General features: G+C 35.5%; 1 protein-coding gene across 2 annotated transcripts in view; it reads left to right on the top strand.

The window, feature by feature from the left end:
- CACNA2D3 (calcium voltage-gated channel auxiliary subunit alpha2delta 3) overlaps positions 1 to 16,802 on the top strand; it is a 397,930-nt gene that overhangs the window by 342,826 nt on the left and 38,302 nt on the right. For both annotated transcript variants that reach the window (XR_010744448.1, XM_066326744.1), the window contains exons 27-28: positions 13,822 to 13,883; positions 14,754 to 14,798. Coding sequence is in view for 1 of the 2 variants with exons in the window: in XM_066326744.1 (XP_066182841.1) it covers positions 13,822 to 13,883; positions 14,754 to 14,798 (107 nt within the window). In the remaining variant the exon portion in view is untranslated. The remainder of the gene's footprint in view (positions 1 to 13,821; positions 13,884 to 14,753; positions 14,799 to 16,802) is intronic.

Here is a 16,802-nt window from a genome sequence, read left to right as displayed (position 1 = left end):
ATTCTGTGATTTCCCCTCTCATTAATAGAATATTTTTTTCAATATTGATTACAATTTATTAAGTATGTCCAGTGTATAATTGTCTTTTCTTGATTTGGTGAAAAGGAAAATTATTTACTGGGGTTTAATGCATCTTTTAGGAGGATCATGCCAAACGGCTGACGGGCTGTCTGCTAAGTAGGGAGGAAAATGTTTTAGGATTGGTATAAATTATGAAGTCCTGACAGTCGTAACATTGAGCTATGCCTCATTTTAGTTTGTACTACCTAAAGTTATTGTTAAGCTTTTAACCATGGGTTCTGGTTCACTATCCCCTAAGGTGCTGAAGGATGAACTTTCTGTCAAGTCCATGCATTAGTTGAGAGGATAACAAATTCAAGACAACAGCTGGAATGCCTGTGAGAAAATAAATTTTAAAAAAGTACAGCATAAACGTAGGCTATTAGCCCTAAAGTTCAGAAAACATTTAAATGTTGATCTCATCTTTTTGTCCTCCATGTTTATATCTGACTTCTGTGTCAGCACTGGGTGATCCTGAATATAGAGATAATGTATATTATCATTTAATACAATGTCTTTTAATCCAAAAGCACTGCTATTTTACTATTCTTTAATTTATGGTGGAATCTCAAAACCCAACCTAGCTGAGCTTTCTCTGTCCATAAAGCTATAGCTGCCTTAAAAAAAAGGGTGTGTTTTCATCTTTATTTGCTTTTGTTTCCTTCTGCAGCCTGTTATTTTGGAATATAATGGCAGGGCTGAGCTTGGTTACTCATATTTTGGCTGAGATTTTTTATCCTTTTCCTTTTTCAAAATGACAGTGTCCATTTCCTTTCCGTCTCTATGTTTCAGCAGAGTTAGAATGGATGAGTTCAAAGAACAGCAGTACTGAATTCTCCCTTCTCAAAGTGCTCTGGGGGAGAAGTGGGCTAACTTCTTCTAGAAGGCAAAGTTATGCATCGTGTGCCTATTTAGTGAAACAATAATTTCCACATCTCGAGTTTTTTTGGTGTCATTAAGATCTTAAATGGTTTTTATTCATTACTGCTACAAGCTTCTTTTCTATAAACCTGTATAAAGAAGAAAGAGCAGAGCACTCTGTAATTTGTAGTTTGTGGTGATTTGGATTGATGTGTTCAAACACAGGCACTGAAGTGAACACTTGTATTTCAAGCAATTTTAGTACAAGCTTTTCTTTGGAAATTAAACACTCTCTCTCTAATTTTTTACATGCCATCAGCTGGTCATATTTGACATATTGTTGCTTTCTTGGCTTTGGAGTAAAGAGATACTGTTTTAGAACTTCTGGAGACTTTATTACATTGAAAATCTGAAAAAGTTTTGAGAAAGAAGTGGGAATTACCTAATGCTTGATTTTCTGTAATATTTTGTCTAAATGGAACTTGGACGAAATTAATAATGTAGAACATTTCAGTTGCATCATAGTGCAGATTTAAACTAAAAAAGTAAAAAGCCATGTTTATCTACAGTCCTCTTCATTTTACTCTCACACTACTCTTGCTGAGGCATCTCTTTAAATGTTCCTAATTAGGACTTTGGACTAGGTTCTTCTCCTAAAATTTTAGGTAAATGATTAGGTAAAACCCTTCCATCAACACAGGATTTGAACTGCAAGTGTGAATATAGCACATCCTTTCTGGTGTTCTATATAAGAATGTTATGAAAGGATGAACAAAAAACACCACTCACAGATTCAAAATATTTTACATCTTTTTGGACAGATTGATGGCATCTGTCAGACTTGGGTTTCTAGAATTCTTGTTAGGCTAAACTTATGGAGAAAGAAATCACTCTGAAAAAGAGAATCTGTTTGATTTTAGTTCCTATTTATAAGGTTAATTTAGACCAGGAACAGCCCCAAGCCTTCAATGCTTCAAACCATGGACCTACCTTGTCTTCATGGGCAGATGTTCTCTGATGGAAGTGTCACAGAAGTTCAGATTCCATGTGATAATTTCCTTATATATGAATATTATAAAACATGAGCCATTCTGTCATTCTATAGAAGAGATTATTTTATACATAGAAGATCAGTTAACACATTTTAAGCAATGGCAATGCTGATATTTCCTGTTTTTCAGAGATGGGCTGAACGATGGAGGGTTTCCCATGGTAGAAGCCTTGCTGTAAATGTTTCTTCTGGTAATGTAATTAGGAAGTATTGGCTCCAGTTAATGTAACTTAAACAAAACATGTTGTCCTCGACAAACTTGTTAAACAGGCATAGCCTTGTCTAAAAGGAAAACAGAGACATGTAGTGTTTCCATGGAAACTCAGTTAATATTCTGATTTCTGGGTATGAGCACAATCAGCACTACAATCTAAACTCATTGAATTAAATGAGTCTTAGTTGTGAAATCAACACAGTATAAAAGTATCTGTACACATGCAAGAGTCAGAGCCTTCTATCCCTATAAATGCTTTCTAGCTGCACTTTAGAACAGAATAAAGCAGGGAAACTTGTGTGAGACCCTTCTCTTTTTGCCTTCTGTGGCCACTTGTGCCATTTTAATACAAAAATCTATATAAGAATATAAACTGAATCTGTTTAAATATACTTTATTGGAGTTTGTTATAATTTACTTTATCTCTAATGTGTGATTTTAATTTCCTTTTATTTAATATAAAAATAAGGAGGGCTTTTCCCTAACTGTAGGGAAAATATCAGAGAGAATGGGAGAGAATGGGGAAGAGAATGTTTGCTTCCATTGTAGATGTGCTGAGAAGATTTATTAATTCTGGAAATTATGCTCTAGAATTCTTTTTGTATAACAGCAGAAAAATAATTTATTGAATTTGCCTTAATTAGAAAATTAAATATGTTTTATACATGTGTTACAGCAGAACTTCCAGAAGAACCTTTGTCATTTATAAATGTGTACATTTTGGAAAGTGCATTTCAAAGTTATTTTGATGCTTAGGAATATGATAGAAACTTAAAAATTACAGCCCAACATTTACTGATTGCAGTGTGAAATTGCTTCTGGAAAGTCCATCAGGATCAGCCTGGCTTTGGTATTTGCCCCAACAGCTATAAAAACCTGGCCTTTGAAACGTTCACTTCGCTTGTAAGTCAGTAATAGGTTTGTCTCTATACAACAGCACAATCTCTGGAGAGTCCTCCAAAGAGTCCTTTCTTTGAGCAGAGTTTTGAGGAGGTTTGAGTTCTCCAGAGCTCTGTTCTGGACTGGGGCTCCATTCTGGGGCTTCGTGTTCTTTTCATGTGCTGGGCATCCCTTAACTCTCACAGACTCCAGTGAGCACTTAGCAATGCTCAACCCTTCCAGGCAAAAGCCCCAGCTGAATTTGTGCCTATCAGGCAACTTATTAGAAAGAGAAGCTATTTCGTATGCTAAATCCTTACTTTAATGTCTAATCAGACAGATCCCTTTCAGAAACCTTCCAGATTTATTTCAAAACTATTACATTCAAGAGGATTACATTTGGTGCCTGTTATATTGATTTCTCGTAAAACTTACCAATTTATACTTCTAAAATATGCCTTAAGACTTCATTGATAGCTAAATCCTACTAATCATTAGTTTAGAAATTATAATAGGCTGCTTGCTGAAGCATCTGGATAGCAGTTTATGTGAAGTAAGTATGGTGCATTTGTACTTTTATTGTGAAAGTCATGTCAGCACTTACACTATTTCCAGAAGCTAATAATTTACCCAGAGAAGTTCACTTATGGTTATAACTTGGCACACAGATCTCAGGGAATGCTGATATTTTATTTAAAAAACTTCAAAAGTGTGTCAGTGCGTTTTAATTTTATTAGTTTCAACATTTTTTAAAAGTCTTATTTCTTTGGAAATTTTTTTTTTGGAGCATCAATTAAAAACATCTATTAATTTTGTTTGGTCATAAGTTGGTTGATATATTGTTCTTTTTATTTTGTAACTTTAGAGAGGTGATTTAATCTTTTTCTAATGAAGAAAATGAGCTGTTGGCTAATTTTCAGCAATATGAAAACACCTCTTAATACATGAATAGTCTCCAGATCAGCTGTAAGCAACCATTTCTGCTGGCACCTATTCAGGCTTCTTCAGCAATTCTGAAGATGTTGATTTCTTATTTTTCCTTAAATCTGGTAACACAAGTGAATAGATAGCTGTCACTCCACCCCTGATTGCTTGGCCTCTTGGATGGCATTAGCTGCTTTCCACTTCGTGGGCATGAACTTCTACGCATTAAATGAAGCAAAAGATAAATTATTTTCCCCAATACAGGGGGAAATTTATTTCCCCAATACAGGTCATTGTTGAGAGGTACCGTTAACATTTCTTGGCCATATTTCAAAATCTTGACAATAAAATGTTCTTATGAAAAAATTTAAGTAAATATGATAATGTTCAGATTACAGCCAGTGTTAATCCATAATTTTAGAAACTGACTTTCAAGAGGTATTTGTAATATACTGAACATATCTTGAAGGATGGTGTTTCTTTTTATTTAAGAAATAAAAAGTAGGAGAAGAAAATTTGTATTTCAGTATACTGGAAAATCTCAGTCATTCGTCTAAGATTGCTTTCTATTCCTGACGTGGTTTAAACCTCCACTTCAGGAGATTTCAAGAATGCTAGTTTATAGCTCAAACAGTAACTCCTATTTTGCTGAACCAAGATGCAGCTGTGTTCTTTTCTACACAGATATTTAATAAAAATATATTTTCAATCCAGAAATGAAAAAAGCAGGCAAACAAATCTGCTTTTGCAGATAATATTCTTCATGGAAAAGTTGAACATCTGTATCTTTTGCTGTTACTATTTTAAAATTATTCAGTAAAAGACACAAATGGAAATCAGATTGCAAATCCACCAGTGTTATTTTATTGTACTTGCAACTGCAGAACACCATGGTACTACTCAATTTCAAACACATAAAAATATGTGCACTGAGTTGTTTGGACACAATTTTTGTTCTTTTCTAAAACTATAGATTATCACTACCTGGTTGAACAGCAAAAACATGGTTAAAGTAGTGATTGAGAAAAATAAAAACATGAGAACTATTCTGGAGCATTACAGTAAACATTTGACTTATGAATCATCCAGTAGATATGGTGTTGAAAGGCTGGAGATTTTTATTCATTATGAGGTCCTTCTGATGTATTATTTGACTTCAAGTAACATGACTCATGTTTTCAGTAATTCAAAGTAATTTGCTAATCTCAGTATAGCACAAACAGTTAGTAGAGAGTATCACTGTTATTATTATTACAACTCAGTAAATAAGAGATCCAAGACCTCCTTCCAAATGATGTGGTTTGATAAAATGTCAGTGTTTGCTCATTCAGTGTCCCAAGTCCGGTTTGACTAATGAGATTTCACATATTCATAGACCTTGTATGGACTCAAATGCCCCTGTGACAGCAGCAGAGGGGGAGTGGTTGGTGCTCACTGTGTTCTGGAGGCAGGAAATATTGCATTTGGTCAGATCCCTCCCCCTGCAGGATTGGTACCAGCAGAATCTACATGTCTTGGGCCTCAGGTCTGTGGTGGGAGCATTGAACTGTCAGGAGACAAACTGGACAGAGAACCATGAGTCCACTTTGCAGTGGATGCCATAATATTTATCTTTAATGTCTAGTCCAAAGTATTTTGTGTCTGGTGGTAGCACAACTTGTACCCATTCTGCTGTGACAGGATTTCAGTTTGGGAGGGGTAAAGCACTTTGGAAATTACAGTAAAAGTTTTGCCCATGTCTGAGACCAGCCTTCTCACAGTGCTAAGAAATGTAGAAACAGATTTTATTTTGTTAACCTGCTTAGGTAGTAGACAGAATTAAGTCTGCAAATAAAATATGATCAAGGTTTGAATGTGTTGCGTTTTAGTCACAAGTGGAAGCAGAAAGTCTTAAATATCCTAAGAGAATCTGGTCACAGGATATTCAGATAAATATCCTAATTTCTGGCTGTTTGTCTGGACTTTGAGCCTCTTAGGATTCCTTAATTGCCACCTTGAAACCACAGCCTTTGGCCGAGATGGAAAGGTAGTCTGGCTATGCTGCTCTGAACTAGGACTTCAGCTGTGAGAAGTAAAGCTTTTTCTGAGAACTTGACAAGTCCTGGGTCTTCCCTTAAGATTTATAAAAGTGCTTACAAATACATACTGTTCCTATTTTTCGTTTCAGTCATGGGTTGTACTCAAATAGCAAGAAAACCCTATAAAACTAAAAAATGGTTTGGGAGTTATAAAAAAACTCTCACTGCTTCATTATTTTAGCATTACTTTGATCAGATTTCAATCTTCACGTGCTTCCTATCTGTTGGAATTCAGAATTATTTGTTAGAGCAGTGGCCGTGCTAGGAGATGCTGGAACAAAGTTGAAGGCTCTTAGGAATTCATAAAAGCTCTGCCACCAGCACAGTTTCCTCTGTGATGGTTCTTGCCTTGTTTCTGCAGGCTGCTGAAACTTCCTGAGGCTAAAGGTAGCACTACTCAGCTTTCTTCTTTTTCTTTTCTTTTTTTTTTTTTTTTTTTTTTTAAGCTACCTTTCTTTTTTCCTTTTGACAATGGAATGAGCCAGGTGTTAGTAGGTGTCAGGTATTTTCTAAAAGTCACAGGGAAGATCCTCCAGACACCAGACAGGGATGAGCTGTGCCCTGCCTTACCCTTTTCAAATTGGGCCACCTTAGCCACTCCTTTGTGCTGTCACTGAACTCTTTGTATTCCTCAGGAACAGGGCACCTACCTTTCCAGCAAAGTGCGCTTGGTGTAAATTTGCATACCCAGGGATTATCTTCCTCCAGGCTAATGCGAGGTTTCTTTCAGGGTTTTTGGGGGGCTTTTTTAAAGTTACAGGTGGATTCTCAAGTACCTCCCTTGAGCTTTGCTCCTGGTACACAAAGTTCATCATGGGGTGAGTGAGCACATTTCTGTGGGAGCCTTTGTCACAGTGTTGGCAGCACATCAGCTGCTGTCCTGTGAAGTTTGGGATACAGGATGGTCATCTCAATGATAATTTTCAGATCCCTTCTGAAGATTCCTGAAAAGGCAATGGACTTCCAGTCACTAGTGTCTATATTTTTTTATGTTTACACTCAATTTATGTCCTTTTTGCGTTTCCTCCTGCTCCTGCTGCTACTTCATTAGTCCTCCAGAAGGAAGATGTGTGTCAGGGAGTCAAAGGGAGTCTGGTTTATGATGATGTTCACAGACTGCCCTCCACAGTTCAGTTTGTCAGGGCTTGGCTGCGAACCAAGCCCTTCAGCTTTCCCTGGTGGTTTGAGTTTGGATGAACTTTGGCCTCCCAACAATCATCATCCTGCTCCCCTTTCAGCTTGGCCTCACATCAGCTTCCCAGCATCTCCTCCCCTTCTGCCTGAGCTTGGCCTCCAGGAAACACCATTTGCTTCCCTCTCTCTTGCTAGTCTCCATGCACACAACCTCTTCCACCACTAATTCAAAAATCTTCTGGAAGAAAGTAGCAGGCTTGAGATTCATGAGTAAAGAGGCAGAAATTCAGCTTTCCACTGCCCATTTAAGGAGAATTCATTTATTTACACTCTGCATCGCAGTAACTCTGACAAAGGAAGTAGTCTTTGTGTTACTAAATCTTATGACATGTTCAAACTATCTCACATAAAAAACCCAATATCTAAATAGGATTTAAAATGTCTCTGTATGTGCAGTCATTCCACTTACTTGATGACAAAAAGGTAAAGGTAAGATACCATAAATAATACAAGATTTTTTTTCCCAGCTTATTGTTTAGAATTCAAAACTAGGTGATAGGTTGCACTTTAAGGTATTTTGTATTTGACACTGTATCACACTCTGTAGCTCAAACAGAGATGGAAAGGTAAGTGTCCATTTACTACATGGATTTCAAAGGTTTTAATAATAAAATATTTTAAAGTATTCAAGCAATTTTAGAGTACTTACATATGTAATAGATGTATTGTGGAGTAAATGAGAAGACTCCATGTCAAGAAACAAGAAAGAAAGTTGTAAAAATGTTAGAAATTGTCCCTGAGCTAGATAATAAACTCTAAGAAAACCACAACACACCAACAGATTGCAAAGAACAGTTTCTGACAAATAGTAACATCTTATCCAAATGCATAGCAGATACCGTATTTTTGCTGAGTTAGGAACCGTGCTTTATCATAAGAAAAGCAGAAGGAAGTGTATAACTGCTGAATACTTTGGCCCATTTTTTGTCAATTTTGCTCTTTTATCACTACCCATAACAGGTAGTGATGAGGATGGCTGGTGTCACCACCCAGGATTGAGACTGCCTCTGATGCTTTCAAGAATAAGCTTGTATTTTCAATGTATTTAAAATGCAGCCAGACTTAAACTGTTAGGCTGGTAGTTTTTTGGTTTTGTTTTTTTTTTTTTTTTGGGGGGGGGAGGGGGGGGCGGAAGATGGTGGTGTTTGCATCAGAGTCAGTCATTCCAGGTAATAAAACTAATAAATTTTTCATGTTTTAATATAATTCTGAAGATCTTCTCTTTGAAGAGAGGAACTGGAAACAATGAGCAGGGGTGAGAAGAGGAAAGTATAGATAAAAGGGGAAAGATCACTGGGAAGGAAACTGAATGAATGAATGAAGTGTGAAGTTTGGAAAGGTGAGACTTCGTTTTACAGTGCAAGTAAACTGAACCTGGGATCAGAAGCAGTCTGGGAAGTGCCCAATTCAGATGTCCACATTTTTATATATCCTGCATAGGATTTAGGAATGACCTCCACGGAGAGTACAGCTATGTTGGGTGATACTGAAACATAACTATGTTACTTATTACATAACTGTATTATTGCTTATATAATGTCTACATCACTTTGTTATCGAGAGTCCCTGTCAGAATACCTAAGTTGTTAGCTAAGACTTCCTAGAATTGAGGGGGAGAAAAATATCTAGATTTTATTTTTAACTATTCTACATGAAGCCCTTAAAAGGTTTTTTTTAATTATCTTTAGTGGTGGGAGTCTTCTGTTAATCTGTATTGGCTGTTCTTGACAGTTATGGTGTTTATTTCTCAGAATTGTGCACTGGGGTGTAGAGTCAGTGTCTCCTTTGCCTGAGCTAAATGCTGAAAATTCATTTTGAACTGAAACAGATTTAGAGTATAAATAGAAGTGAAGTCAACTTTTAAAATATTATTCGAGTGTGTTCTGGAATATTTCACATGTAGTTATTACATTTTAAAATATGATAGAGTTAAAACTAGTAGGGAGAAAGAAGAACATTTTAATGAGACTAAGCTCAATACACAAAGGTGATACAGACTGAAAAATAATCCTGCTACAAGTCCTTGTCCAACATTTCTTATTTTGAAGCCAAGTTAAACCTCATTTAAGATAATTCAATTGGAAATAGTAGGCCAAAATGTCTTTAAGAATTTAGGCGACTTTTATGTATGAGAGAGAGTCTTAATCTCTACTGTATTCTGTGGGAAAAGGAATGGAGACCTTAAGATATTTTTGTAACCTTGCTGATCTAGTGCTTTTAAACAGTGTTATAGTGAATAGGTATTTCAGAGAATGGAAATCCCTTTAGCTATTGCTACTTTTTCCTATAATCATGTATTTAGAATCCATTTGTCAGGTTTGTAGGGAGACTCAGGTCGTCTCTTGCCTGAAATAAATCAGTCTAATCTATTTTCCTCTCTTATTTTAAGTAGGAAATTATTCTTTTTACTTGGAACCTAAGAAGGGTTCTAATTCTTTACACAGAAGTAATTTGTCAAGGAAGAATTTCCTTATCTTCCTGTCTATTTGCTTAACTATGGAGATTGAAATGAGCACAAGCAATCCTGATCTATTCTGAGTAATTATTTGATTTCCTTCATGTTTGCCTTGATACTAAGCAGCCCTGAGCCATGTAGCATTTGAGCGTTTCCTGGTACTTCCATCCTGAAAGCAACCCACTGAGAGAGTAAAATATTACCTTCAGCCATGGAATCAATGCATAAGGAAATTACTTATTAAACAATAATTATCACTGAGCCAAGAATTTAACTTTGTTGTTCTCAACCATCTGTTATTTCATAGGGTCTGCACTACAAAAATAGCAGCCACTTTATTAAACTGAGAGCAGAAATCTCAGGGAGTTAATAACTGTTTTCCATAGGCAGAATTAAAGGTTTTTATTTGCATCACCTAAGTAAATTTGCTAATGTGATTAAAACAAAAAATTTGATTTGCAATATTTGTTTGAAATTATACCTTTTGTGTTACATAACACAAAAATACCCCTCTATCAGCTCCCATCAATTGTTTTCCTGACTGCCCTCAGCTCCAGCCTACCCTCCTCTGTGACATTAAAGAAAAGGCAGCAGTGAACACAAAACAAATTTTTTGGGGGGCTGAAAAATTTTTATCCTTTGGCCATTTTGGCTCAACCAAGCATGCCAATGTGGAAGGATACTTTACACTTTGAAGTGTATGTTCCACACAAAGGTCAGGTAGAGTTTTTTGTTATTTATGGCAGTTATCTGGGTACCTTCCCGAACAGTATTTAGAAAAATTTCAGTGCAATTTCAGCTTTTGAATTTAAATCTCTGTGGTAGCTCTTATACCCAGAAGGATTAATAGGAATTAGTGACATGGGAGATATAATTTTGAAGTTTTTGTGTTTCCTTTTCCCGCCTCGTGTAGCCAGTTTGTAAAACACAGATTTAAATATTGGGTGGCTTGGAGCACAGATTTTTATTCTGAAGTTCTCAAGTGCTGAAGGATTATTGATTTCTCAGGAGAATATATTGGCTTGAAAACCTTTTGAAGTATATTTGAATAGCTCTTGTGGCATTAAATGACCAGACCAAAAAAATGTCATGTTCGAGTCACAAAGTTCTTGAAAAGCTCAGGAGGGAAAAACTTGCAGAAGTGCTTTAGTATCACATGAAGAGTTGAAAAGAAAATAATTGTCCTATACCTTAATACTGTTAATTCTTTCAAATCTGGAGGCATTCAAATAATTTTCAGCTGAATTTTAGAAATTATTAGTAATTTTAGAAATCATTAGTAATTTTAATTACTTATATAATATGTAGGATATAGAATATTTAGAAGCTACTCGTTCTGTGACAGGGAAGTTCTTGTGTGGAATTGCGGAGGGAACAATGTCTAAATGAGACAAAACTGTGAGATTAAAATCTTATATTAAGACAGACATCTCAGAAAACCTGCAAAATGCTGCTTTCACCGTGCCATGTTTGTGAGATGTGTTCTCTCCTCCTACCCTGCAAGCACAGGTAAAGATCATAGAATCATTTAGATGAGAAAAAGCCCTTTAGGTCATCAATCCCAACTGCAAATCAAGTCCAGCCATCATGTAGTTGACATCGTGTAGTAGTTCATTATTTAATACCAAGCCAAAGGATATCAAAACTCTAATTGAGGAATTAATTCACAAGGGGAACACATTCAAATGTTGCTGTTGTAATATTGTATTATCTTGACTGGAGCGGATGATTTCTGTTTTACCCTCTTTAATGGCATTGTACCTCAGAGATTAGTGATACAACCCATTTCAAAGTTAGGTAAAGAAATAAACTGATTTCTTTTTTTAAGGCAGGCAGTAGCTAAATTGAGAAAGCCTGTACCTTCAGTTTCTGCACAAATTACACTACTGCTGAAATGTTTGAATTTGCTCAAGTGGGAGCAACCCCAGTATTCCTCATTCTCTTTTATTTTCCCTCACAGTCTGTCCAAGAAAGCATCAAAATCTTAGAGCTGCTACTATGAAACCAAACCTGCAGCTGCCCCTTTTCATCCCCATGGAGAGGGATGCTCTGCATTTCATAGAAATTAATCCCAGCATTTCAATTGTTGTTATTCTGAAGCCTTCCATTGTGACTCAGTGAAACGTGCACATGGAATCTTTTACAGATGAGCTTTGCTGTAATTATCTTGTTCCTGTTTCAGATTCTGTTGTGTGGTATGTTTTGTACAAGACAAAGAAAACTTTCCTTGAATATTGACACTCTTTGTAAGGAAGGTTCTGAGCTGTAAAGTTACCACTTTTCTACAAAAAATTTTACACTTTAATCAGAATCATAAGATAGTTTAGAGTGGGAGGGATCTCCTTAGCTCATCTAGTCCAAAATCCTGCTCAAATTTGTATATACATACAATTTAATTGGGAGAGAACAAGAGACTGTTTAATTAATGTTTATTATACTTTCCTTGACTTCCATTAACACTTTTCAAGAACAGCATTTTTCTGGGTGCTGATATCTCCAACAGTGTGAACTCCAAAGGGCTGAGCTTATCAGGGCCTTAAATGAACAATATCAAAGTACAGTCCACACATCTCTGCCTGTTACAAGCACACGAGATGACACAGCATCCAAAGTGATGTGATTTCCTTGTGGAAAGTTCATGAAAGTGTGTGTGTGTGTGTTTTGCCTGCATTTCAAAACAAGCAGGTAGGATGTGCTAGGAATGAACAAAAAGGCAGGCAGTAGATGAAGGAAATGTGCTTCTTGGCTGTCAGAGAGCATCTTCTCATGGACCATAACATTAATTCCTAGATAATAAAATGTAGCTGGAGAGTCTCCTGTGGTGTTTATTCAAAAGGAGGACTGGATTTCTCTGCTTACTGTCTGAAGCAAAACCATTCATGAGTTACAGATAGCAGAAAAGTATTTATAACCTGCTGTAATTAGAAAATTCTTTATGTCCTACTTTTCCCATTGTATCAGTCTATTACAGATTTCATTTCACATACTTTTCCCTGCCTGCTCACACAAAATTGAATATGTGCATGACATCAGTGTGTGTGCATTTGCAAAAGCAAGTCCCAATAATCTAAATGTAAGTATGTTTGTAAATGAACCATGCTGGAGGCCCTAGAGGAGGAATGAATAAATGAAATTTCGTTTAGTTTTCCAAAACAACTTTTTTTTTCTTTTTTTTTTTTTTTTTTTTTTTTTTTTTTTTTTTTTGTTTTTTTGTTTTTTTGTTGTTTTTTTTAAAAACATTAATTTGCAAGGAGTTAGATCTTCAGACTTTTAAAGATTTTTTGAATTCTTTTAGTTTAGGCAAGTGAAGGCAGAAGAATCAGCTGATTTTAGAGCTTCTGCAAACCTCAGTGCTTTATATTGCTCTTCAATAGAAACAGTGATAGGAGCATCAAACTAGGCTGGAAGAAATGTTCACTGATATTTGGCAAAACATAATCCTACCTGAGATTATGAGAAACATGCAATTTAAACCAGTAGTATCTTGAATACTGTTTTTTAAAAAATGCACTCCATTATTATTAATATGTTTTTTTTAAAAGTTTGATACCCAGTAATATTTGTCAGATACTTCCCTTTAACGGAATTACATGGAATACTCTAAACTCCATTTTTTCAAATACGTTTTTAATGCTTCTTGTGTTCCACTGATAATTTATGGAATAAATTACCTCAAAACAAATCATCATTTGAAGTGTTAACCAACATTTTCATGTTGTTTCAGCAAATCTTCATGGGTTTCAGTAGAAAACACATTCTGTGGGTTCCCTACAGCTGTTATATTGATACCAGTAAAATATAAATGAAATTGGTGTGAACAAAAATATGTTCAGCTTGTGGTTCTCTGATGTTAATTATGGAGACATGCAATTTGAAGGATTTTTTTCCTATGTGTATTCTTCACATTATACAAGCAGCATCTTTCTGTTTAAATGGCTAAAATGTGACTGTGTGGTCTCTTCAATTTAATTAATTGTGGGTTTGTTTTTTTTTTTTTTTATTTTAGGGCTTAACTTTCTTTTTCCATTATGAAACCTTTTCTTCATAACTAATTTTAAGAATAATTTTGAAGGAATTAAGCTAATTTTTTTTTTTTTTTTCCCAGCTGTAGGTATCCAGATGAAACTTGAATTTTTCCAGCGGAAGTTTTGGACTGCAAGCAGACAGGTATATTTTAAATTGAAGTTTTCTTTGTAATTGAATCTACAACATGGAAGTGATGATCTTGTCACAATCAAAAAACTATTGTGAAGAAAAAATGTCTTTGAAGACTTGTTCTGGTTTTACATTTGGATACAGAAAAGGAGAATTCAGTGATGAAGAACAGTTGCTTGATTTTTGGAAGCAAGTAGAAAGTTTGTTAATTTTAGGCCCCAATACATAAGGAGTTACTTTGTTGGCACCTGGTTTTTCTCCTTTAGGAAAAGTGTAAACAGTAAACAAAAGTGGTTTGCAGTGATAGCAGAATCATGACTTCTCACTTAGGTTTTCTCTCTAACACTAAGTAACTGTAGGATCACACAGGTTAATTAACAAAACTACATTACTGAATCATGGCACTGATAGTTCAATAAACTTGACCTAAACCATTTAGGGATAGAATTTTACTCACTGAAGAGGATAATCAAGTACTTCCTAAAGATTGGAAGATGCCACCCCTGGTTTGAGAATCGATTGGAACTGCTAATTACAGAAAACAAACCCTGAGCCCACCCCTACTGGAGAATCTTCTCTCATCTATGAATGGTCTCAAAGATTTAGTGTGGAGGAGATTGTGGTGTTCAAAGCAGCTGAAATTGTTTCATCCCCTCTGAATTGTTCATTCAGAGACATTTTTTGTCTCTGCAGAGACAAACAGAACATGTTTGGTGAACGATTCAAAAGTTTGCTAGACATTTTTAGAATTAATTTAGATAAAGATGTAATCAATATCAACTCCTTTAAAATTTTGCTCATGTGAATTTATAGAATGTTTTATTGTGTAATAGCCAAATGAGAATTGAAATTATTTTACTGATTTTTTTCTATCATGTTTAGTGTGCATCTCTCGATGGCAGATGTGCTATAAGTTGTGATGATGAAGTAAGTATTTAACAGATTTTTTCCATGTATACCTCTACTGCAGCAGAAGATAGAGCTGACAAATTTAAACATCTCATTGTACATTGTGGCCTTTATCACCTTGTAAATATTTTACTACTTAGATAGTGAGTTTTGTTATGCTTGTTACAGATACTCACTGAATTACAAGGTTGACTCCAGTACCTCAAACATGAGTTACAATAATTTCTGCTGTGTGAATCCAGTTTGGGAAATAACTTGAAGCAATGCTAAGGCATTTGTTGACTACTTTATTGTTAATGAAAAGTACAAAACACTAGCAGTTTAAAGTCTTCAGCTGGACACCAGCAGGAACCATACAATCATATGTAGAAATTTAGTAATAGTGTGAAGATTGCTGATTTAGAGATTCCAGACTTTTTCGTAATGACAAAACACACTGATGACAGGATTCAGACAAATATCACAGCTCCTCTGGTGAGTCTGTTGACTTTCACAGCTTCTCTCAATGGCATGAAAATATCTGCTGAACATTTACAGTATAAATTAAAGCATTTAAAAATAAACACAAAGACATTAATGCAAATTGAATGGCACAATAGTCAATAAATAGGAATGACTATTAATATGTTATTATTAATAATATGTTAATTTTAACTATAATTAAAATAAAGCGAATAAATTGATAAGTGTGTGATACCTTTGATCCAAAAATAGAGACAACCCATTAATTAAAAATACTTTTTTTTCCTTGAGAGCTTTGAATCTGCTTATTTATTCTTGTTTTCCCAATGCCTCACATTTTATTTTAATGTTCTGTTTTCTTTCTTTTTCACTTTTGGTTTCTTAACCCATGTTACATTCCATTACTGTTATTGTATACTGGAGCTGTGAAAAAATACATAGAGGACCTGAGCTGGATCGGAGTTGCTGTAGTTCAGATATATTCTCAGACCTCAAACATTCTTGCTGTGTTTATTCTGGACTTCATGCCTACAGTTTTACAAGCTCAGAGATTCTCCACCTATGGAACACTCCCCTTGAAATCTGAAATTCGGTGAACATGAACCTTTGGGCAAACCTGAGCATAGTTCCTTTCCAATAGCTGTGAAACATTGTGAATTAGATGTCTTTCATACAGCTGTAGTCTATGCAAATGCTATTATCCCATGCATAAATCTTATATCAGAAATCTGTTTATGATTTGATGGTAATGAGTAAATGCATTCTTCTGCCCTTTGTCCATGCTAAAGTTAAATTACAAGCTGTTTCTTGAACACAGCAGTAGTACTAAAAGGTATTTGTCTTGCTGGCAAGTGGTGAATGAACGCTCCTGAATGAATATTTTTTTTCCTAGTTAATATTTCTAAAATGGATTGAAATAGAAACCATCTTATCTTCACATTCCTCAAAAAATATATAGATTCCATTTATTGCATTATGCCTGTTTCCAATACCAGTGCTAAAAAAAATAGTACCTTTTAAAGTTCTGAACTGTGCTAGTGAATAACTAAATCTTAGAGATTTGAAACATGGCCACTGATTCTTGAATCAAGCCAGTCTTTTCCCAACAGCACATAAGCCATAAACTATGAAATTAAGCCTACACTTTTTCTTCTCCAGCATGACTTCTGTTATTTATTTTCCATACTATGGAGAAATATTGTTTCTAAAGCAGTATCTTTAGATTAATCTTTCATGCATGAAAACTGCAAATATGTATCCTCAAAAGATCTCTGTGTTGACTTAGCTCCTCTCCTCATCCAGTCAGTGGGAGGTTTCTGGTTGACGTTGGGGAGTGCTGCATTGTGCTGTTAGAGCCTGCATCTGAAATCCCATCCTTCACACACCACTGAGGTTAAGGAGCTGCTTCTTCTGAGTGCATCAGCTCTGCTCAGTTCTTTGCCAGGATCATCAGCTTTTCATATTGCATTTGCCAACTTTGGGCTTTCTAGCAGATCAAAGGTTAAAAATCAGTTGTTTCAACTTCCTTTCTGACAGGTTTTCTGTCACTGGGGGTGCCTG

This window comes from Sylvia atricapilla, chromosome 11 (genome assembly GCF_009819655.1).
Source record: "Sylvia atricapilla isolate bSylAtr1 chromosome 11, bSylAtr1.pri, whole genome shotgun sequence".
NCBI lineage: Eukaryota > Metazoa > Chordata > Aves > Passeriformes > Sylviidae > Sylvia > Sylvia atricapilla.
This window is presented reverse-complemented; position numbering and strand designations above follow the sequence as displayed.